General features: G+C 44.9%; 2 protein-coding genes across 2 annotated transcripts in view; one reads left to right on the forward strand and one right to left on the reverse strand.

Annotated features, from left to right (window-relative positions):
• The window catches only part of ptprq (protein tyrosine phosphatase receptor type Q), a 49,072-nt gene extending 47,181 nt beyond the window's left edge, over nt 1–1,891 (forward strand). Inside the window, exons 71-74 of the mRNA XM_078283055.1 lie at nt 310–455; nt 793–928; nt 1,528–1,651; nt 1,760–1,891. Of these exons, the coding sequence (XP_078139181.1) occupies nt 310–455; nt 793–928; nt 1,528–1,651; nt 1,760–1,797 (444 nt within the window). The 3' untranslated portion in view covers nt 1,798–1,891. The remainder of the gene's footprint in view (nt 1–309; nt 456–792; nt 929–1,527; nt 1,652–1,759) is intronic.
• Nucleotides 1,892–5,616: 3,725 nt separating this feature from the next.
• iqsec3b (IQ motif and Sec7 domain ArfGEF 3b) overlaps nt 5,617–25,000 on the reverse strand; it is a 22,239-nt gene continuing 2,855 nt past the window's right edge. The window contains exons 2-15 of the mRNA XM_071927235.2: nt 22,660–22,728; nt 19,450–19,576; nt 17,927–18,325; nt 16,969–17,672; nt 15,462–15,623; nt 14,361–14,483; nt 10,116–10,282; nt 8,766–8,905; nt 8,441–8,572; nt 8,152–8,251; nt 7,612–7,770; nt 7,381–7,478; nt 7,033–7,071; nt 5,617–6,036 (exon numbers count right to left, since the gene is read on the reverse strand). Of these exons, the coding sequence (XP_071783336.1) occupies nt 5,617–6,036; nt 7,033–7,071; nt 7,381–7,478; nt 7,612–7,770; nt 8,152–8,251; nt 8,441–8,572; nt 8,766–8,905; nt 10,116–10,282; nt 14,361–14,483; nt 15,462–15,623; nt 16,969–17,672; nt 17,927–18,325; nt 19,450–19,576; nt 22,660–22,728 (2,839 nt within the window). The remainder of the gene's footprint in view (nt 6,037–7,032; nt 7,072–7,380; nt 7,479–7,611; nt 7,771–8,151; nt 8,252–8,440; nt 8,573–8,765; nt 8,906–10,115; nt 10,283–14,360; nt 14,484–15,461; nt 15,624–16,968; nt 17,673–17,926; nt 18,326–19,449; nt 19,577–22,659; nt 22,729–25,000) is intronic.

Below are 25,000 nucleotides of genomic sequence, written 5' to 3' on the forward strand. Positions count from 1 at the left end.
TCCTGTTAATGTAATAAACCCAATAATGTAATAATTATCATGTTAACAGAAAAAAGTTATTACATTAACGGTACATAATCATTATTACGTTAGTGGGAAAGTGAAACGGGATTATTACACTAGCTGCAAATTGTTATTAAGTTAATGCTTTATTACGTTAATGGGAAGTTATTACATTTATAGTTGCAACACTGCCTTTCTAATTTGATCATCATAATCTGAACATCATAATTTACATAAAAATACTGACAATTAAACCATTAATTTATGACGTCCTGTCTTTCTTCTTCTGCATATCTCTCTGGGTAGTACGGGGAATGCATGGTGGTTCACCATTTTAACTACACATCCTGGCCTGAGCATGGAGTCCCAGAGTCCAGCAGCACGCTCATTCAGTTTGTCAAAACTATCAGGGCCAACAGGCACGACAACACCACTATAGTGGTGCACTGCAGGTACAGTAATGACTCAGTGATGATAGCATAATGTCACTGGATAAATTATAGTAGTGTAAAGAGCAGTAACTATTTTTTTGTTTCTGGTTATGACTGGGGTTTAGATCAAGTTCTAGCTATAAATGCTAGTACAGTAATTGATATACAATCCCCTTGTGTACCTTTGGTGGGGCAGGACATAAACTGTTAAGTCATACACTTTTAAGTCATTTTAAATATAGTAGTAATGCAAATTATATAATTTTGATAACTTTGACACTCCTGCAGTTTAAATCCATAGTGCATTGTGTTAGACATTTACCTTTTTGTTTTGCATATTCTCTCCCTGTTTCCTTAGTGCTGGTGTGGGCAGGACCGGTGTGTTCATCGCTCTGGACCACCTCATCCAGCATGTCAGCGATCACGACTTTGTGGACGTTTATGGCCTGGTGGCAGAACTGCGCAGCGAGAGGATGTGTATGGTGCAGAATCTGGTGCGTTCACACCGCACTTCGCCTGTCCACAGCTAGAGAGAATGAACAAAAAGACAAAAAGTCACGTCATATTTCTTGTTATGTTGTTCCAGTTGTTCAAGTATATCATCAAAGATTTACAAATGGCGGTGCAGATGTCCTACTTTTGTCCTATTTTCCATCCCCAAGAGGAAGCATTTTGAGAATTCCGATTTTGACAAGGGGAATAATCTGGCAATGGATTAATTAATAGGTATTAATTTGGTGTATGCAAATTAAGCTCTACTACAACATTTGAGAAAGCAAGGGCTGCAGTGACTGCTGCAGCGTTAAGGCGGAATATACAGGACACAAAAAAAAAAAAAACATCTTATCCATCTTCACCATTTAGCCTAGTATTGAGTCTTGAAGATTTTCATTGAAACGAGGAAAAGATCTGCAACTTGGGTGTGATCATTTCAGTTATTTTCAATGCACATCAGCAATTTTTCTTGAATCAAGTGACAAATTAAGAGGGACGTTTTTGCAGTGTAGGACGGCCACCACTGCATACAAACTAGTGCATGATTTGAATCACCAAATGGAAAAAAATATTTGTCGATGTGTGTGTGTGCTGTCAGGCCCAGTACATGTTCCTGCACCAAAGTACCTTGGATCTGCTGAGCAGCAAAGGCAACAGCCAATCCATCTGGTTTGTGAACTATTCTGCTCTGGAGAAGATGGACTCACTGGATGCCATGGAAGGTGAACTGCATACAAACACACACACACACACACACACATCCACAGAATCACACAAATACCACAGCATGCCAGTTATTGCTCACTCCACACATTTGTGCATGTTTGCAGGTGATGTTGAGCTGGAATGGGAAGAGACCACTATGTAAAGACTGATTCGCTGACACCCAATGCCTGAGGAAGAGTGACACTTGTAGTTTGCTGGGTCATGGAGCCACATCCTGCGCACAGACCCTGGAAAGGATCCCCCTCTACTACACAAGAGTAGAGGGAGAGAAAGGAGGAGAAACATGAAGTGAACTGAGCAGTCTGAACTGAACTATTGGTCAGTCTCTCTTTGCCGACTGGAGTCAAAGCCGGACAAGTCGCTCCACTTCAACCCACTTCTCTGAACAGTCCTCCCTTAAAGAACTCCTGTCCACTTATTTTAAAATAGAGTGAGAGAAAAAAAAAAAAAGGGGGAGAGAGGGACGAAGAAATTCCGAACCGACAGGGAGAAGGTCAGAGCGGAAGAGAAACGGCGAGCCGAGCGTGAGAGCTCTATCACATCTGTAATAGAGCCTACAGGTACCTTGCACAATTCATTTCACTGTGTATTGTATGTAATTACCATGTTGTTGTAATCTATGTTTTTGTAAGATAATTTATTCAAGCCAAAATGGTGTTTTTTTCAGTTCGTAATTATGTTTGTATCTGGGTGTTGACAGCTTTCTGTTTTGTGTATCCTTTCTAAAAGAGTGATTCGAAGAAGTAAAAGCAACTTGTATTTTTTCTGGCCCTGTCTTGCCTATGAAAATCTCTTTTATTATTTATATATATTTCTGGCAAATATAGCTGCTGTGGCATTGTTATATGAAATGACACATTACTATCCTGCTGCTCTTGTTGTTATGAGGACAGAAAAAGACGTGCGAGTCATAAAAGAGTATGCGCAGCGTATCGCACGTACCCACACACACACACACACACACACACACACACACTCATACAAACACACGGTGTGACATCCCACAAGCACTGTCAATGTCAATATCGCCTCGGTACTGTCCTCGTTCTCTAATGAATGAGTTCGGACCCGGTGCTCTAGGAGGACAGAGGAAGGCCGGTGTAGACTGATTTCCCATAGGCTCCTTCATTCCACCATGCTCCTCGCACACCTGGTGCAAATTCATTCATTAGAGAGGGAGGCAGTGCCAGAGATGCAGACAGTGGGGAGGCGATATTGACATCGACAGTGGCTGAGGGTCACCATAACACACACACACACACACAATCCGAGACTCCAGACAGAGTAAAAACTACTTTATTCTTTCATTCTCTTCAAACAGAAAACTTTAGAAATATTCCATTAGTAAACATGTTGATCTTTAGAAATCTCCTTTAGAAACATTGTGTGAGGGTGCACAGACTAATGACAGTGCTCCACAGTGAGGATGCAGATTGGTGCATCTCCATGACAACCACGGAGAGGGTAAGGGGTGGGGCAGAGAGGCAGAGAGGGAGGGAGGGAGGAAGTAGAGAAGGGAGAAATGACATCAATCAACCCAACATGCCCTGGCAATAATGATACAAAGATATACTCAAACTGCTCCCATGTACTGTAAATGAAAAAATAAATCATGCTGTATAGTACAGGTCAAGCCGTTCGTAGCCAGTTTACAGTAAACAAAGTGGGGTTGCTGACTTGAGAAATCAAGCAATTTCCAAGGTGAATTTAAGCTGGATTTGTGTTTGCTTTGGCAGCTACGTGCATGTGTGTGTGTGTGTGTATTTGTACGTGTCTGCATATTTGTGTATGTGTTTGTGTGTGCGTGTGTGTTTTGTATGCGTGTGTGTGCATGCACACAGACCTGTGATCTACTGTATGTAGTTACCAATACAGCATAGCCCTTTACACACCTTAACAGGTGACACAGCCATCTTTTAATAATCTTCTATTAATATGATATGATAATTTAATGATAATGTAGATCTGTAATAATATCAGTGTGTGTTACCATGGTAACTGGACTGTATTCTATAAAAGCTGCCTGTTTTCCATCTCTCATAGCAACAGGATTTAGGACACCCCCTGATATTAAATGTGAATAATAATAACTATAATAACTATATCCTTTTTTCTTTTAAACTAGATCTTCTCTGTACAAATACATACGTAGATACACACACTGGCAAACCAATCACTTTTTCATAATAAATCTATATCATCTATTTACAATATATCCAATATATTCTGTGGTGCAAAAGGTACCAGACATATTCAGAGTGTCTCAGGTAGATGACTTGTGATCTACTATACAAACTGGCTCAAACCTGAGCCACTGATATGGACAGTGGACAGAAGACATGGTACTGAAATCAAAAATATTCAATGAACATCTTTTCCTCATGATGTAACATTCACTAATGGAATGCATCTCTGCTTCTATAATTTTTTCAGTGTGCAAAGAAAATACTACATGAAAGGGGTATGATATTTTTTTTGTGAGGTGAGCTTGTGTTTACCCTGTGTGAAACTATTTTTATTATTTATTTTTTTAAACGTTAGTCTAAGTAGAGTTTCCTGGACAGAGATATTGCCCATTCCAAAGTAACAACTATCTAAGAATAGATACCCCATTAAGAGTAAATGTACAGGACAAGACGTCATCTGTCTTGGAGAAACTGCCTCTTCTTGTAGCATTGTTTTGGAATTGCAGGCAGTTCACTACTGGATGAATTGCCAGTCCTAGTCATGACATCCATTAAAAAGCAGATTACATATACAGTATACAAGCACAGTGCTCTTAGTACAACCTTTCCTGAGCTCTGTGAGAGCAAAGTGCCACAGATTCAGGGTGGAAGTGAAAAGCCTGCTTTCTGTCCTCATGGTCATAAATGTACCAACACCCTCGTACACATGCTCTCACAGTCACACACTAATGTGAAGATGCTGCTCACACAAGTCTGGCAAAACACACAAGAATAGCAAATGAAACAAAGAAACACGATTGTCATCAGGATATGGTCTTGGGAAGTCTGGTTACTTTAGGGAGCAGCGACACCCTTGCTCACTACACTACTTACTGTACATGACAGGGTGGAGATGTTGGAGCAGCAGTCGTAAGCACTCGCAATATTTACTTTCTTGCAGGCCTTGTCCTACATGCTAGTCATCTGTTACCCTGCAAAGGAATTGCATTGAAAAAGGAACAAAACACGCTGGTACTCTTGCTTCTACTCATTTTATGTGGAGATGAGAAAAAAAACAGTTCAACTGAAATATGAAGAAGCAAGAGCAACTGTGCTGAAATGATTCCTTACTGAGTGTGGTATCCAATACTGAAAACCTGGAACAAACAAAGATATGTGAACTTCCAAAAATATCAATACCCAGCAAGTAAACAAAATAGAGTTTGTAGCCAGGATCCACTCTCTAGCCCGGTCCTCCATATTTGAATCGATCCAGCTCCTTTCGAGCTGCCAGTGTTTGCTTTTTGGGAACATTGCCCCTCGGTTCCACTGACAAAGATCACAGAAACATAAGTTGCCAAATGACATTTAAAAATGCAAAATCACAAGATCTCTTTTACAAATCAAAGTGCGTGAAATATAGACAAACACCATTATCTACCGAGTGGCATGTACAGTTGGAGGATTAGAAAATTTGTCTTTTAGAAATGGCATCAAAACTACTCCATGTTCAAAAATACCCTTCAGTCAAGACTATGAATAGATTCTTGTTGGTTTCCTTTTCCTTTGTCTTTTCACCCGGCTCAGATATTCCTTTCTCATTTCTCGCTGCTTTCATCTTACCACTGAGTCAAACTAGCGCTCGAGTGTGTGTGTGTGTGTGTGCATGCATGTGTGTTTCTGTGTGTCTGTCTGTGTGCAAATGTTTGTATATGTGTGTGTGTGTGTGTGTGTGTGTGTGTGTGTGTGTGTGAGGGTCATGTCTATCCCCTGGGGTCCGTAAAGTAGCCAACGACTCAGACGATGCTGCGGGAGCCGCTGGAGTTGCGCCTGCGACTGAGAGGCAGGGTGTGGTGGAGGGGCATGGGCGAGTCCGGGGGGCAGAACTGGTGGGGGTGGTTGTAGGGGGGAGGGGGAGGGGGCAGCGGGGGCTGAGGACCGTCACCCTCTCTGACGCGCACAGGCGTGGACATGGCCGACTGGATGAGCCGGTGGGAGGCGGGGCTTTGGCTCAGGAAGGCCTCCATCCGCCCTCGCCCGCTCTGGTCGACGACGATCACCTTGACGATCTGCTGGCATTGGATGAGTGTGTCTGGGCGGAGCTCCCCGGGCTGGACGGGGCTGAGCAGGGCGGGGGGTGCAGCCAGGGCCAGAGGCGCGGACTCAATGCTGGGCTGGCTCAGTTGATAGGTCTGCAGCCTGTTGTGAATTGACACCTAGTTTAGGAACAGTCAGAGAACGCATGAGGAGTTACCAGCCTGAACGCAGCCTCTACGCAGCCCTCTCGTGGGTTATGCACATGGGCATGCAGGCGTGCAGAGCGAGCGCATGCAAAAGAAAAACGCACACACACACACACACACACACACACACACTCTCTCATTCAAGTTTCACACAAACCAGCCCAGAGATAGAAATGGGGTGGGGGGATTAAGAGGAACATTGTAGCTGCAGGGTCAGAGATCATGGTGGAAAAGTGTTTGGATGTTGTGTGTGTGTGTGTGTGAGTGAGTGGCAGAATGAGAAGCTAGAAGAGGGGGGTTGTGTCGTAGTAGGAAAGAAGTGACACCGAGGGCGTGGTGTCTCCCTAACACAATTATTTACAACTCTAAAGGACTGGCTGAGAGGTAGAGAGAGGAGAGAGGGAAGCAAAGGGCAAGGGAGTGAAATGGAGAGGAGAAATATGACTAGGAGGGGAAACTACGCTCAGTTATAGGAATGGCTGGTTTTATAGACTCACACATACACACTTACTCATTCACTAACTCACCCACACACACACAGACTGTTAATGGTATCAAGCTTATCTGGCTTTGTAGATGGTATTCTAGGAACCAGCTAGGCTTATGGTGGCTTGCAAAGGCTTATACAGTAAGGCTGGCAAGCAGCAGCTGATGAAAGAAGGGATGTTCTATAGCGAGTGGAGTGGCTGCTGATCCACTCATGAGCCAGAGAAAGAGACTGTTTGTAGCGCCACTAAAGCAGACTCCTCTCAGCGGCCTTTGTATCCTTGGCTGCACAGTGTGGATGTGCCTCAGGCGGAGCTCTTTTAAAGCAAAGCATAAAGCACTACAACACTTTCCTTTCAGAATGAGGCACATTCTCTGTCTAACTTTGCGCACACACACACACACACGCGCGCGCACAAGCACCTTAGAGCCAAAGACGCAAACACTTACCTGCGAGAGACGCGGAGCGGTTGTGGCACTCACCTCTACTGTATTGTTGTTGCCGGTCTTATCATATGCATCCTGTTGGCCTGTGGGGACAGACAGCTGTATTTGTAAGTCATCAGGCAGAATGTGAATTCCTGCATGAGATGTGTGAGTAAAGACCTGCACTCTGACCGTCAAAAATAGAAAAGGCTCTTCACAGAGGTGATTTATTTACAAGTTTTAACCCTCTGAACATCATCTGCTCTTCTGTTTTTCTTGTCAGTCTGAAGGCCTTTTTTTCCATGTATCTCTTTTTCACTCCTATGAAGTTGTCCCACTTTCTAGTAAGCCTTGAGTATATTTTTAATGCATTATATGTATATGTTATGCTGTGTGTGCAAATGCAGTACCTGAAGGAGAGCCGTGTCCTGTGTGTGTGTCCACTTGCCCGCCGTTGGTGTGTACGCCATGTGGCTGGATGCCCTGTTGCCTCTCCAACTCCCCTACAACACCAAAGAGAGATCACAACCAACCATATGCGTATATGTGTGTGTGTGTGTGTGTGTGTGTGTACGTATTCTGGTGCATGTGCATAAGCATTCTCAAGTGTCAAGACGTGTATGTTTCTTTCCTTACACTGGATGTGTATCTGCTCCATCTCGTTGACCTCTGTGATAGACTCTCGGAGCTCCTCAGCAAACTTCCTGAGCTCCTCTCCGCTAGGGGAGCAGAAACTCACCAGCTGCTTCTTCTCCGAGGTAAAGGGGCTCAGCATGGTGATGCCATGGGCGTAGTCTGGCGAGAAACATCATCATACATCCGACACGACAGTGCAAAATAAAGCTTTCATCAACCTTGAATGTAAAAATGTTGCAGGATCTGAATGTTTTTAAAGACTCCAGGGTTTCTGTTTTTACTCCAGGTTCTACTTCACACAACTTTGTTGCCAAGGAATGCTTGCCAAAAGTCATACTCGCAGCTTATTGGCTGAAACAGTTTCCGTTGCTTGGCAGAAATTGCTCATTGAGCGTTCTACTGGGAAGAGCGCAGAACTACTAGGGAAATCTTGGATATTGTGGATGGCTCTTACAATTAGCTCAGCATTTTTATTGCACTCTGCTTGTATTGGACTGAGACTAAGAGAATAAACTGCTGCAGAGTAAAACAGTATCTTACATTCATTGCTGAAGAGGTGAAACTGCATGCCCAGAAGACCCATAGCTTTGCAGAAGGTGTAGGAAGCTGAACTTTTCTTCTTGGGGCACAGCTTCAGGATCTAGGGACACAGCACACAAACACAGTGGGATTTCACGTGGCCGCATGCTGAATAAACATATTGCTGATGCTATTTGGCAATTACCTCTGTGTAATTTACTCTGTTTGTGCATGGCTTTAAAATACAGTATTCCAGTCAGCCATTCAATAGGGATATTGAGTGGTGTGTCGGGTCATTCGGTGTCCTTACCAGCAGCAGGTCGTTGAAGAGGAAGACCTCTCTCTGGAGCTGGGCCAGTTTCTGTTTATGAGGCTTGTTGGCGTCAGGCACCTCAAACAGACGACAGCAGCACACCAGACGTCTGTGGGGCACAGCGAGGATCTATGGAGGCAGGGTTAGAGAGACGGAGATGACAGAGAGTACAGAGGACAGACAGAAGAGAAATAATGCATGACACAAGAGAAAGAAGACAACACAAACAAGAAGAGACAGCTCTGTCTGAAATGAGAAAAAATGAACGGGAAAGACTTGCACGAAATGCACAAATACACACACACACACACACACGACTCACAGTTTTCAGGCCCAGGATGGACTGCTCCACACGGCTGACATAGGTGACGTGGTCTTCATTGGAGCGCAGCTCTCTCTGCTGGATCCTCTCATAAATGCCTGCCACCATCTCTCTGGGGATATCTGCTCCATCATCCACACCTGAGGGAACAAGGGTGCATATAAAGTAGGAGCGGTCACTGCCAAGGGCGCGGAAGCACTACACAGTCCAGACAGTAGATGAGAGGGGACAAGACCAAGTACCTATAGCAGTCCAAGGAGGACACATAGGGCACATAGCAATTCAGACGGTACAGCAACATCGGCAAAAAACAGTCGAAGGAGGATAAAACCAAGGGAAAATAACAATTCAGAGGGGACACCACCAAGGAAACAGCAGTCAAGGGTAGGGTTAGGGCACATAGCAGTCCAAGGAGACACCAAAAAGGACACTATCAAGGGCACACACCTTCACCAAAGGTACACAGAAAAGTCAAACTGCCCTGTTTATGGGCAGAAGCCCTGGGTGCAGTAGGTGTATGTACCTCTTGAACCACTAGATGGAGACAGTGTTGAGAGCCTCAGGGAGCGAAGCGCAGGTGATAAGATGCTACCAGGAACCTGAGACCTTACCATTAAATCTAACGCAGACGGAGCCCCAATTAAATGGATTAGCGCCACGCTCTCCAGGGCAGAGCTAAGAGTCAAGGATATCAGGGATCTCCCTCCGTACAGCTGATGGTTTTAGTGGTTGGTAGCGAGCAAAGGCAGGCACCAGCCACCTCTTGAAGTAATTTACTCCAGTTCGGGAAACTGTCACTCAAAGGGCTGATAGTGTGGTTGAAGTCTGGTTGATAAGACTGTGCTTGTTGTCAAACGTTTGCTTCCTTCCCCTCTGCTCTTTCTCCTTATCGTTCTCTCTGACGTATCTCTTCATTGGATCTCCTCGTGGTCTTAAGAGGTTTGAAGTGTGTGTGCGTGTGTGTTTATGTGTGTGTGTGTGGTTTCTATAAATAACCACTGTTCAAACACTCTGCTCATAAAACCACTTGCCATAAATGTTGAAACATGCCTGCAACTCATTATACTGCCTCTGCCCATAGAGACAGTTCACAGTCCCTGAAACGCCATATGCATATACTCTCTCTCTCTTTCTCTCTCTCTCTCTATCTAGCTCTAGCTCTCTTGACCCTCACCCCTCACTCCTCAATTCCTCTGATATTTCAGTGAGAGAGCTGAACAACTAAGAACTAAAATACAAGGCTGTATTGAGATTTTGGCCCATCTCCCCTCCAGCACCCGTCTTTCTCTCTCTCTGTGTCTCTCTTTGCCTCTGTCATGCACACACACACACACACACACACATACTGACCTCTTAGGTTGCGTATGAAGTCGTCGAGGCCCATCTTGCGCTGGGGCTTGATGTTGGGGGAATACATGTCAGTGTTGAGGAGGACCACAGCAAAGGCCAGGATGAAGATGGTGTCTGGGTTGTGAAACTGCTGCACCACATCGGGATTACACATACAGTACCTCTGGCTGCGGGAACCAGAAAGGACAAAGGGGTTATATACCATGAGGCAACGCTTTGATCAGACATTTCCCCTTCACTGATTAAACTAGCAGTGTTGGTTCTATGCATTCTTATAGCAATCACACAACAGTATACCTACAACAGTAGGTAAGAGGCACAGCCGAGTACCATGGACAGCACTGAAGCAACCATGATCACTGTGGGTATTATGGCTTTTATATGGTTACAAACATGGTACTGACTGACATGTTTTCTCCAAAGAAATAGCCATACATAGGAATAAAATACAGGAGAAACACAACAAAACAAAACAAAAAGATTGCCATCTAGCTCCCAGAAGAGTTGGCATAGAGCCCAAAAAAGCACATATACCCATGTTTTATGGGAAATATCAACACGATCCAATCAGATTGCTTGTCTTACCCATAGTCTGAATCTACCATTGTACCATTGTACATAATTGCAATACTTGTAATACTACAACGATACTTACTAAAGGATCACAAGAACAATCAATCACATCAGCTTCACATCAGATTCTGTTGTTTATCAGCGTTTGTGTGTAGAATCCCCATTCTATATATACCAACATGGTTGGGTCAATTTTTTAGCAACACAAAAAATCATATCAAATCACATAATATCAACAACATAAATGAATATTATTAATTAATAAACACCTGACATAAAAACAACCAAACAAACACCCATATATTATTAATAAACGCCTTACTATGATTTTAAAACTGTACTATTTCAACTATCCTCAATTCTGAACACCTGTGCTGACATGAAATAGGCAATATACTATAAATAGGCAATAGGCATGAATATAGACATAGTTCTTGATGAAAGCACCATATCTGGCAAAACATAGGGCAGGTCAGTAAAAGTAGTTTAAGTTATAAAACTCACATAGATTTTGCCTATTCCCCCACATAGATTTTGCCTATCCCCCCACGTAGATTTTGCCTATTCCCCTACACAGACTTTGCCGATCCCCCCCTGCAACCATTCTGAAAATAGCTGCCAATTATTATCATGGTGTGATACTGGCAGACTTTTTTGGCAGACATCTCACATACATACTGCAGGTGAATGTGATCAGAAGACATCGGAGTGTAACACTGCAGTAGGTTATCAACTGACTGACAGACTGCCTGTAAGTACAATGTATTTCATTTCTGTGGTTTTTATACTTCTACTAGATGTGAGGAACAGTCGCTCTACCAGAAATGAGACTGACATGAGACAGGAGACATTTGACAGCGTAAAATAATTCTGCCCTAGGTAAGGTAATGCCGCCCGTCTGTTTGGGAACCAGAGAGAGTGCATTTGGACTTGCTGTGCTCCATCTCTGCCCACAGGCTTCACAAACTCTCACTTCTAGCCCTCCCTCCCTCACAGCTCCCTCCCTATCTTTCTTACTGTCACTTGCACTTACACAGTGGGCCATTTCAGTGGTGGGAGGCTTTTATCTCTCCAGCCAGGCAGAATGCAGAGATGGAGAGGGCTGCTCTGCTCCAGAGGGCTATGTACTGTCAGAGCATATGCAAGTGAGAGGCCACTTCTGAGACCTGCAAAGCCAGAAACCCTGTTCCCAGACTCCGAGGAGGATCTGAGGCCAGAGAACTCACAGGGCATTGACTGCAGTCCAACTCAGTGGCAGTGTCTTTGTTTGAGAGAGAATAGATCCTCTTTGGTACAGACAAACACACAGTCACACACAAACACACACACACACACACACACACACACAAATACAAGCCTCCTGACTCCTCAACTTGATGTAATTCTGCAGCAAACACATCAAAGATTGAATGGAGGGGAGGATCTGTGTGCGTATGTGTGTGTGTGTGTGCATGAGTGCATGTGTGTGCACGTTAATGCATTGAGTGAGTGAATGGTTGAGTGACTAAGTGGTGAGTATGTTTGTGTTTGTGCTTCATTCACACTTCCATGTACATTTGTGCGGATCCCCTTCTTATGTAACACGTCCATTTAAACACTAGCTTCCATTCTCTTATCTTCATATCTGCACATGAAGGTTGCATGCCAGCTGGCACAAATACCACTTCATATGAAAGAACTACTCATGACAGTGTACAACACGCTTCAAACAGATGACATAACAACTGTTATGCAACAGACATGGAAGTGGATGTCTGGCTCTGCTGATAAACCCTGCTCATTTCTGACCTACAGCTCCAGCTACACAGTGTGGTCTAGGATCACTGATGAATTTGTAATCTGCACTCGGGGGCTGATCATTTAAGATTGAGTGTGATGTGATTAACTGATGACCTCAGTGGTATGCTGATTGGCCCTCAAATCGGAAGCCCCAAAACATTTCATGACTGCTCCTTTCCTCTCCTCCCTCACCGCCTTGGAGTAAGAACCTACTTCAGAACTTGAAAAACTTCAAAAATCTGGGTTATGAGCATCACAACCGTGCAGAAACAACCCCAGGGTCAGTCGCTCAGATAAAAAAGGGCCGTCTTTTGTGCATGCACAGAGGTGGTGTTGGAAAATCAACATCCGGTACATTTTATATAGTTATAATACGCCTATAATATTAAATGATACAAGTAATTTTTGTATCATGGAAAAGGGCACCTTGGCTAATGAGTGCAAATGGGCAGTGGTTCAAGCCATTGCGGCCCCCCTTGTGCACGTCCCTGGTGGTGACATTGTTAGAAATCCTGAGGGGAAGAGCAGCTCATCACAAGGGGGGTTGGAGGGTCGGGAATGGGGTGATGGACTGTTTGTGGCAAAGCAACCAATTACACTGAAATAAAAACAATGATGGCCATTTTTATTGCATTTTTAGTCCTAAGGGCAATCTACGGCTGTTTCCAGGACATTTCAAGGACAGTGCCGGCCAGAGGATGAAGCACCAAATGCAGCGCCTATTTGTCTGGTCACTTTATTTCGTGCAGATTGTTTTGCCTCAAAGACTTTTCAGACAGTACACTTTCAGTCTATAGGAGTTTGTTACGCAGACTAGAGGCAAAGCTATGCAGTCCACTCAAAGGTGCTAGGGGAGTATGCAAGCTGGGTCTCTCAAGGTCCTCTTGGTATTGAAATGAATCTTCTTCTGCAGATATGCTCATAAATTTTAGTGACTGGAGGGCGGCCGTCAGCATTGACAAAACAAGCAGGAAAATGGCTCAGGCCCAAACTTCATGAATATCAATGAAAAATGCACTTATACATATTCATTTGTGACTTTGGATGGAAATGGACATGCAATACTTGAGCACTCCCAAAAAACAAACTGGACTACACAACCTACAAAGGTTGAAAATGCCTGCCCCCCCTCTCCACCCCCCCATCCCCACATTCATATACTTTTGCTTTGGTACTTTCTGGACAAAGTGCAATGCAATGGAACTCATGAATTTTCATTTCAACATTGATCATAAACTTTTCTTTATGTCTAACCTTAACCTCACCGGAGACTTTACCCTGCCTTACCCTGAACTAAAATATCAATATCTGGAAATGTGAATTAATGGATTTTGTAATTATTGATTTTCAAACATCCAGTGTTTTTTTTGCTTCAATGCTTGACCAGAAAGTGACATTCGGAGGAGGCAGTAGAGAAATGGAGCAGCTATTTTTGTCATGATGGAGCACAAACTGATTGCCTGCAGCTTAGACCTCTGTTATGATTGGCTGACAATCATATACTGCTGTGGTTTGTCAAAGGTTATCGGCAATCAGTGTAATTTCATAATGATAAAGAGCTTTGCTCTCATCAGAGTGTGCCATGGTGAGCTAGCACAACCAGCACAATACTTGCATTCAGTGCCTTTCTCTACTAAGGCTGCAAGATGAGAGCAGAAATTTTTGCTTTTTGCTTCTATCTTATCACATATTATTTGCGCTTGGTTATGCGTCATTGTTTTTGTTTTTCATGGATAGCCACAAGCAAAAAGTCTGTTCGTTTTAAAACGTTCACTGTGCCCTTACCAAGTCCTGATCAGTCATGTGACGGACCATTGCGTGAAGTTGTATTAAAGAGTGATGCCAGTACGTGTTAGTCACTAGGGGTGGTTGTGATTGGGTTGACAGTCTCACCTGAAGGCTTCGATGAGTCTCTCCACCTTTTGTGCTTCTCCCTGAACACGAACATGAGCCTGGAATTTTCTAAGGGCTTCATCCAGCTCCATGCCTGAGAAATCCATCTCATCCACCACACAACTAAAGAGGGAGAGAGAGAGGAGTGAGATGGTGTTTAGTTCAAGAATGTCACTGTCATCAAAGTACTGAGGAGGTGAGGGAGTAAGTGTGTGTGTGTGTATGTAGGTATGTTTGTATGTGTATGCGTGTGTGTGTGTGTGTGTGTGTGTGTGTGTATGTGGATGTGTGTGTGTGCGAGTGATAAACAAGTGCTGATGGCAGTTCTTCCTTTTACAGTCATACTTCCATTACACAACCACTGACCTGGAAGATTCACATAGAGACGTCACGTTTGCACATGCACACACACACACTTGGGCAATGCTGTGCACAAAGATCGATGGAGAAGAAAGGGTTAGACGAGAGTGGGAGATAAGAGGGAAGGAAAGGAAGGGATGAGAGGGCGACATAATGAAATGCAAAGAGCGAGGGGCAAGAGAGAGGTAGATGAAAGGCAAGAAAGATAGACAGGCTGTAGCAATGGAAGAAAGCATTTATCCGCTTGTGTGTGTGTGTGTGTGTGTGTGTGTGTGTGTGTGTGTGTGTGTGTGTGTGTTTGTGTGCGTGTGCATACGTGTGTCTGTGCTTTTGTGCGTGCATGTGCATGCCTGTATCTGTGTTTGTGGCTGTGCATGTGTGTGTCTGTGTCTGTGTGTGTGTGTGTGTGTGTGTGTGTGTGAGAGAGAGAGTGAGTTGAGGCAGTGTGCATGTGTGTACATGTGTGTGTGTGTTGAGAGCAGTGACCTATTTCTACAGTCTCTGCAACAACCTCAGCGAAAAGCCTCTCTATCCTGGATCTCAGCGGTTGTGCAGTTGCACAGTGGTTGGATGCAATAAGGGCGAGTGTGAAAGCATGAAGTAAATGTGTTTTCATGCATGTGTTACATCTATGTATTATGTAAGCATGCATGTATGTCGAGTAAGCCTGTGTGTGTGTGTGTATCACATGTATACACACAGCTCTATATATGGACAGTATATACAATAATCAGGACTCACTCCAGGACATCTCTGTTGAAGTGCAGCTTGCTGTTCCCCAAGAACTCTCCAATCATCTGCCTGCTCAGGCCCTTCCTCTGCAGCAGGAAATGAGCCACTCCGATGGCCGTGTCCGGGACGAAACCACGCGTGATCAGGAAGTGGATGCCTCTTTCTGGGTTCCTGCCCACAGATAGCAGATAGTGTTAAGAGTTAATGGGGTGTGTTTGTGTGTGTGTATGTGTGTGTGCTTGTGTGTGTTTGAGTATATAAGTGTGAGTGAGAGAGAGTTCATTGGAAAAAGGGAGAGAAAGAGAGAAAGAAAGAGAGAGAGAGAGAGGGAGACAGGGAGAGAGAGAGAGAGAGAGAAAGAAAGAGAGAGAGAGAGAGAGAGAGAGAGAGAGAGAGAGAGAGAGAGAGAGAGAGAGAGACTGCAGAGTGCAGTCATGCACAAAAGCTGTTAGCTCTGGACTTTTGGATCAGAAACGATGTCACTGATGCATATGAGTTAATTTACTTTAATTTGTATTAACTAATAAGTGCAGGCCAACCGTGGACTCTATTTATAGACACTGAGAGGCTCCGACATTGTTCACGACCTCCTTGACTCCCTCTCCTCTCCAATTGCATTTTCTTTCTCTCTCTCTCTCGCTCGCTCTCTCTCTCTCTCTCTCTCTCTCTCTCTCTCTCTCTCTCAGACATCTCAGACGAGTTCCAGCCAGGACAACATGGTTCTGAACGGACAGCTCCTCCCAGCACTCGAAAACACTAATGAGTAGCTGCTTAGAGCAGAGTGTAGGGCTGCTGGAGATTTGTTCGACAAAAACACTAATTGTACACATGCTCAGATACAAGTACACTAGTGTACTTTGAACCCAGAGCCAGGGGGTGCAGAATTATTTGGTTATTTGGTGTGTGTGTGTGTGTGTGTATGTGTGTGTGTGTGTGCGTGTCAGGGTTGGGGTCAATTTATGAATGAACTTCCAATTCAACTGAGGAATTGGAATAGGAATTTGAAAAATTAATCTACAGGAAACAGAGTTGGAATTGAATTGGAATTTCAGGAAGCTGAATTTAATTCAATTAAATTATGTTAAATTCCATGTTTTTTTGTTTGTTCTTACCAATATCTGCGATTACACATAGTGTTATATATTATCAATACTGAATATCATAAAATGTTAAAGGTTCCTTTCAGGTGGTATTTGATGCATAATCATGTAATCATAACAATATTTGATTTGTTGAAATGTCTTTTTTTTTATTCATGTTTGATTCATAATGTTTAGCAAGTCAAGGCAACCTCTCTTAGAAGTGGAATTTCATGGAATTTCATGGAATTCAAATGTGCTTCCTGTCATTCCAATTCAATTCCAATTCTGTGTCCTTAGAGCCGGGTGCAATTCCAATTCAATTCCAATCCAACTCCAGGAACTGAATTGGAATTTACCATCCATTCTTAATTCAATTCGTGAATGGCCCCAATCCTGGTGTGTGTGTGTGTGTGTGTGTGTGTCTGCCCACTCACACATTGAAGAGGTTGAGTCCTATGCGGTAGAGGCGTTTGCGGTGTGTGTCTGTGGACAGGGTCGGTGAGCGGCAGGAGGCTGGATCCTGGCAGCGGTCCCTGGGCAGAGAGAGGACCAGGGCCTGGAGGGCCTCGGGGCTGGGGCCCCCCGGAATCTGCTGCGGCTGAATGTACTGGTACTGTTGGTACTGGGTGTAAGTCTGGGCAGGCTGCTGGTTGGACTGGGCTGAGGTGGAGGTGGAGGTGGATCCCAGTCGTTCTGAGCCGCTCTCCCCCTCCACCCCTCCTCCTCCTCCTGGACCTGGCACTGCGGAGCCCCTCCTGGATCCCGGGTCCCCCATCTCCAGCTCCTCACTGGGAGGAGGCGCGGGGAATTCTGCCTCGAAACCCTCCTCTGACTGGCCTCCCCCCGCCACCCCGCTCACAGAGGTCTTCCTGCTGCCCGACTGCCCTCCGCCTGCGTTGCCCAGGGTGGTGGTGGTGGACGTGGTGGCAGAGGAGATGGTGTAGGAGCTGTTGGTGTCAATGTGAACAGTGACGTCCCTGAAGGCCATGAGCAGGGAACTGGCACTGCGGGGCAGACAGGCACTCTCAGCAGCTGCCCGAAAGGCCCCGGGGTCCATCAGCAGCCCTGTCCCCTCTCCACCCTCCGACAAGCTCCAACCACGAAGGGCGTCGTCAATCGACTGGGCCAGGGAGTGCAGCTGCAAATGTGACGATAAAAAGATAATACATGTCAAAAACAATAGTTAATTGGAATTCTAGGCAAGGATGCACAAGGCTAACTGTAATTAAAAAGTAAGGTATGAAGATAATGCAAGCTGATTTCACCCACACCATTTAAGTCTCTGCTTAAATTAAACCTTAGGGAAATAAAATAGCTACTGCAAAACGACCACATATGGGAGTTATGACACCAAGTGAAAACTATCGATAACATTGTGAGTGCAGCACTCACTTGTTCAGAGAAGCAGTCCTCCAGCTGTGTGAGTGTGGGTCCAGGGGTCGGAGCTGGAGCCGGGGCAGGGGCTGGAGAAGGTGTTGGGGCAGATGCAGGAGAAGGGGGCAGAGAGGTGGAGCGAGAAGGGGGCGGAGGAGGAGTTTTGGAGCGCAGGGGGATCTGGCCTCCTCCCGGCTGCAGTAGAGTGTAGCTGTGTCTCTGGGCCGGGTTCTGGACTCGGCCTCCGGGGCTGGGTCGACGCAGGGAGATACGGCGGGGCAACTTGCTCTCCGACAGAGAGTTACGGATCTTTTGGAAGTTCTTGCTGAGCTGGTACTGACGGAAGGCCGTCTGGATGCGACGAGCTGCGCGCCTCGCTATAAGATGGCCTCCATACTTCTGCTCCAACTCTTCTATCTGGGGAGAGAGAGTGTGAGGGGGAGTTTAAATATCAAACATGTTTGCAAGGCTGAGACCTGCTGAAGACACTGCAAGAGTGATACTGCAAAGCATACAGCAACCACTGGAAAATATTTATTCATCGACTAGCAGGCAAACATTATGTTGCTAGTTTTTGTCCATGTCTACAAAAGATCAAAATAATTTGAATATTAGCCTGAGTCATGAGAATCTCACTGACACAAGCACCCTTCTTACTGCTCTGTCTTCTCTTTTAAAGCCAGTGGCATTTTTTTGGTATTAGAGCCAATGTAAACACCATCTATCATCATTCACCAGCTAATACTGGTTGAAGGGCTATGAAGAGGAGGATTGATGGGCTCTGACAAAGGTGATATTGAGAAAATGAATAGAAAAGTAAACACCCTCACAAGCCTATTTCTGTCCCATTATTGGCAGAGCAGCTCAGCCCAAAATCACAGCATTTTCCTGAATTTTTTCCTCATATATTTTCAGCAAGTGTAGCATCTCCCTTTTCCCTTCATCTTCTCCCTGGCAGGCCCAGGGAGAGAGAGAGAGAAAGACAGATGAAGGAGGGGGAGTGGGAGGCAAGGAAGAAGAGAGAGAGAGAGAGGGAGAAAAAGGAGGACAGCCACACATGTGCCTGGGTGTGTGTGTGTACTCACGCAAGCACGCCCACATGCGCACACACACACACACACACACACACTGCAGCAGCAATAGCAGTAGCAACAGCAGTCCCTTCAGCGGTTTGCTGTGAGAAATAAAGACATCTCCAGCCGCCAGAAGCAGTTATTAGCTGTTACCATGACAACCTAGCATCTTTCGTGTTCCTGTCGCCGTGGCGATGGAATCGCTGGTGTTCTTTTTCGTGTCAACAGAGACAGAAATAGATCTGAATGGGAATCTGTTTGTCACGCAGGATACAATGTCAAATGATTATCCTTCACCCTCTTCACATGCACACAGACGCCCTCATGCTCAAGTATGTACAGAATTCTGCAACACTCAGTCCATCCCACCATGTGCTTATGGGCCCACATACTGTACATAAACACATACACATACACGCACACACACACTTGAAGGAGCTCTTGCACTTCATGTTGAGAAGGACGTACCTGTTTGTTCTTGTTCTCCAGGGTGATTTCGTATTCACTGGGTCCCTCTCTCTTGGTCCCGCCCCCTGTCCCCTCAAGTTCCTGTCCACCAGAGGACGTTCCATCCTCTAGGCTCAGCATCTGTCCGCTGCCACGGAGATAAGGACGGAAAAACTATCAGTCTTCCTCCCGACCTTCAACCATCTACAATTACTGTGGCAGGTCATCAACTATGTGGAGTGTCGAGGTTCATCAGGAAAGCAGCAGGTAGAGAGCAGAGTGTAGCGGTGGTGGCTTGGGGGCCGATGATGACTGAGTTATGTGTCCAGTCCTGTTTGGTCACAGTTTTGTGACTCTACTACAGGCTGCAGCAGTGAAACTCTTCTTATTTGGATATGTTACTATGATAACAGCCCCAATACTAAACATAAAGTTGATACCTAAAGCTTTGTTAGCAATTGGTGGACAAAATATTTTAAAAGTATAAAAATTTTCTTTACACACTTTGTATTTGTATAGTCCAATAATAATACTGAACTTACTATCAAGTGACTATAGTGATTCACTGAAAAGTCTACTGAGTTTCAAGTGATACTGGTTAATCTTAGGGTTAGGATTAATGTTAGAAATAGACTCAGGTTAGCATTGGGTTTAGGTTTAAAAATGGGATTAGGGTTAGGGTTAGGTCTATGGATTTGCACCAAATAGGCAAGTGACACTTTGTTGAACATCTACTTTTTGTCACCTGATAGTTAGCTGAGTATCAACATTGGACTATCCAAATGAAGCGTTACCCCACAATTTCTCCAGCAGCAGTGGAAAACTTCTTTGGCATCCCACCACTGCTAAATGAGCATAGAGTAAACACTGACATGTGCCGTCTTGCAAATAACATGTTTGGTCTGGAGTAAGCATAAAGGTATGAGCAACTTTTTAACAGGTTTTATAAACATGCCTTTAGCTTGAAACTGTGTTTGTGCATGTGTACGATGGTGTGTGCATGTGTGATGTTCCTTCCTCCTAGCTAATGCTTACTCTAACAGTTTTTACACAATGGTGACCCATGCAAAACAAAGCACAAGAGAATAAAATGTTCATGGTTAAATAATGAGAGCATTACTGAAGTTCCTCTTTGTTTTCTTTGATTGCTGTAAAAAGCAACTATTTCGTGTCACCAGCCAATTAAGTGAAGGAGAGCCAGAGGAGGTGGTCATATCTTTAAATGAGATAAATCGCCTGCGTGCAAGTCTGCATGTTTGAGAGAAAGTTAGAGAGCGAGACAAAAAGAGAAAAAAGGAGGAAATGGGTGGAGAAGGAAAGAGAGTGGGACTGGAGGAGAGAAGGGGAGAGATAGAAACAGAGAGGAAGGAAGGGGAGGCAGGGAGATAGAGAGAGAGGGAGAGAGAGAGAGTGTTGGTGTGTGCCCGCTGGAGGCTGTCTCTATCAAAAAGTCTATTAAAACACTGCCATGCCCCAGTGCTGCATCAGAATACATTAGAGTACATTAGAATACATTAGAGGATTTAAAAGCAAGGGTTCAGCTATTAATGCATCTGGACAGCAAAGCCTCCTTAATGATATGGGCGCTATACACTCTCTCTGTAACACACACACACACACACACACACACACACACAGGCGCACACACACACAACAGGCAGACACACACACACACAAACAACAAACATGCCAAGCACATACATTGTCTCTGCCTGCATGTGTGATGTCATAGCGGAAGAGAAATGAACATCTGTCAACTCGCATCGCTCAAGGTCCCATAGAGACCTACAGCCAGAGGAGAAACACACACACACACACACACACACACACACAGACACACACACAGGCTAAGTGGAGGAGAGGAGAGGCACGGCAGGTTAGCAGAGAGGCGGATCTCTCATGACATCTCGAGGGAAGTGTGTGCTCAAATGGATTCAGCAGTAGATTATACAGTAGTCTGCAGAGGTGGTGCATGTGATGTAATGCCAGGTTTGTCAGGTTCGCCACCAGGCAAACACAACTTGCTGTGGCGATGTTGATAAGCTATAGTGTTTGCCTCCACATCTCATCACCTCTGGTGGCTTTACATGGCTGCTGTGCCATTAACACCATCCAGTCAGGACTAGAAGTTCACTAAACAGATTAGGGAGAGGGATTCCAGACAGGCAGATGGTGATATTAATATAAATAGAACAAGTGGTGTTGATTGGGAAGGACTAGGTACAGAAATAAACAGTGGAGCAATGATTAGAAAGCAAGAAGTCTTACAACAAACAGATGGGTAATAGTCATAGATATAGAATGAGTGGAGATGTCTGGGGAGGGCTAAATATAGAAATAAACAGATGATACAGATGATTAGAGAGAAAAAAAGTGTTACAACTGACAGATGGATAATATTCACAGGAAAATAAAAAGTAAAGATGACTGGGAATGACTGGATACAGACATAAAGTGGAGATGATTAGAGAGGGGGAGACATTCAAACAAATAATAATCACTGAGATACATGAAAAAGCAGATGTTTTTTCAAAGTTTGAAAATAGAGCTGACTGTCCGCTCCACTCATTCAGATACTCCTAAGTGAAACGTCATGCATTCACACGCCCCCGCGCACCAACACATGCAAACTGATACAACACACGGGCACCTGCCCACACAGAAACTGACACCACAGGGGTCTACAGTAGGTCTAGTTTCAGAAAGTCAACACTCTTATTCTCTGGTTACTATGGTAGTGGTAGTCATTGCGTCATTACTGGGTTGCCATGGGCGCCCTTTACAGTGGCAATGTATCAACTCATATCACTCTCTCTCTCTCTCTCTCTCTCTCTCTTTCTGTATGTGTGCTACCCTTGAGGCAGTAAGAGCTATAGGTTTGTTATGGAGCACTTAGCTCTCACACGCAACAGATCCACTACAACTGCTATGACCGCAGGCTCAACACGTAGATAAGCACAGGAATACACACTCACATACCGTACACACACACACAAACAAACTTGCTTCAAGAGCTGGAGTGTGGGCATGACTCAGTTAGAGGGCTTCTCAATGAGCCACACACTTACACACACACACACACACGCATATATATATATATATACACACATGCAAACAACAACGGTTGAAAGAGCCGACTGTAGAAAACAGTAACGGTGAGAACGACTGCAGAGGGAAACAGGATAACAAAAAAATCTTTGCGATTGGTGGTTGAGTCAGCCTTACCCGGACGAGCCAGTGGTGTCAGCCTCTGGATTCTCTGGGGCGGGGCAACAAAACTGATGCAGCACTGTCTGACTCCTGTGGAAGAACGACAGAGGGGCGAGGAGAAGTAGTGAGGGGAAAGGAGAGAGGAGAGACGGACAGAGTGGGAAGGACAGCATGTCATTCAATTATTACTGGTTGACGTCAGATGTCTGCCTTGCGTCCATATTCCTCCCTGCCGGCCCTGTGTTCATTCTCAGTCCAGTATCCCAGCAGGCCGGGTCCTGAAGAGGCTCCCATTAGATTGTTCTGGATTATTTCCATTGGTTCTATTTACAATTTGGCGCTGGTCCTTGGGTAAATGCCTTATGTAGGTCAATGCAGGGCTGACAACGCTTATCATGGGTGTGCATGGTGTCCGTGTGTGTGTGCGTGTGCGTGTGTGTGCGCTTGCCCCCCCCCCATCTGAGTAAAAGATCAGTGGTGATTTAGCAGAATTCCCATATCTATCTGGGCAGATGGTTATTCCAGCCCCGACTCCCTCTTTCTCTCTTTAACTTCCTTTCTCTCTCATACATTTTACATTTACATTTATATTTTAGGCATTTAGCTGCTGCTCTTATCCGGAGCAATTCACTATGAAAGAAAAAATAATGGGCACATATCATGCATAAGCTGTTGCAGGGATCGACCCTGTGACCTTCGGGTTGTTGGACAGTCTCTCTGATGACTAGGCCATAACTGTCCCCCCTCCTCCCCCTAGAGACCAACCTGCACGCACATAAAAGCTTGTAAACATGATCCTTACTTTAAAATGACTCATGGATATTTTTCTTCATCAAATAGCTGTTTTTTTGTTTTTTTTGCGAAGGTCACTTTAGCTGCTTCCCTGCTAAACTGGAGGCATTCAGTCGACAGTGAATTTCTTGGCTACGCTACAGTAAATCTTCTGACCTGGGCTCAACATATTGGTAGTGACACAGACCCGCAGTGACAGGCAGTCAGAGTCACTGCAAGACTCAGAGTGACAGTCTGAGCTATAAAAAGCTACCTTTTCACAGCAACTTCCACAGACTTAAAGGGGTACCGTTTTTTTTTTAGATCAGGAGCTCCGATCAACTCCTCTCGCACTGTTTCTATGAATAATGCTCATCTATCTGTTGTAACACCCACCCTGCCACCGACACCACACGCACAGACACACACGCAAACACACACACACACACACACAAATCATCTGTTCTCTATTTAAATTACAGCAGTGTTACTGCAGTGGTTCTCAACCCTGGTGTCGAGGCCTCGCATTATATTTGCAATCTTTGGCATCTTTTTTTTTCTTGTGAAATAATATTTGTGTTGCAGTTCACCGTTCTATGCATGTATGTTGGCATCCTGTAGTTTTAAGGGGTCATAAGGCCAAAAATGTAAATGTAAAAGCACTGGACTGATTGTCCAAACTAATTCCTGTTCTCTGTCAGTATGAGGACAGCTGGGCTGATGTAGCACAGCTCAGTTCATCCCAGTTTGGTTTGGTCCTGCAGGGAGGACGAGGCCAGGCCTGCTTGCGTCCCTGAGCACCACACACACACACACACACACACACACACACACACACAGAGAGAGAGCAGGGCCACCCTGTTAGTACAAGACACACACATAACAGCCATCCGCCTCCAACAACTCTTACAAAAAGAACAGGTGAATATTTTAACAGTACATGGTTCCTGCCGTCTGCCCATGTTTTCTCTCTCTCTCCTCTCTCTCTCTCTCTCCCTCTTTCCGTGTCCCTTTCTCCACCACACCATCCCTCTACCTTTTTGTTTTTTGTAAGATTACTTTTATGGCAATGTTGTTTTATCAGCCAGTATCCAGTACTTTCCAGAGTGAAAAGAAAGATGGGAGGGGGGAGGGGGGGGTTGACATGCAACAAAATCAGCCAAATTTGTACCCACAATGTTGCCACTGTGTCATGCACCTTAGTCTACTGCGCCACAAGGATGCCACCACCTGTCCCTCTCCTGTTCAATCTATCTGTTTTTCCACCACTAAGATAGATAAACTGAGGAGACAGCTACCCCTCTCTTATCTCTCTACTTCTTTATATTTTTCTCTCTCCCTGTGCACTGTTTACCCCTCTCTCCTCTCCTCTCGTCATTCTCTCTCTTTGCTGTCCTCTGGCTTCTTTCTTTGTCTCTTTCAGCCTCCACCTCTTTCTCTGGTCCATTCCAATGTCAGCCTCAAGCCCCTTCCTCTAGACACCTCCAAGGACTCCATCAAAGACAACGGCTGAGTGTGCATCTCTCTCTCTCTCTCTCTCTCTCTCTCTCTCTCTCTCTCTCTCTGCCTCTCACTCTCTCTCTCCGCCTTT

This window comes from Centroberyx gerrardi, chromosome 4, assembly GCF_048128805.1.
Source record: "Centroberyx gerrardi isolate f3 chromosome 4, fCenGer3.hap1.cur.20231027, whole genome shotgun sequence".
NCBI classification, from domain to species: domain Eukaryota; kingdom Metazoa; phylum Chordata; class Actinopteri; order Beryciformes; family Berycidae; genus Centroberyx; species Centroberyx gerrardi.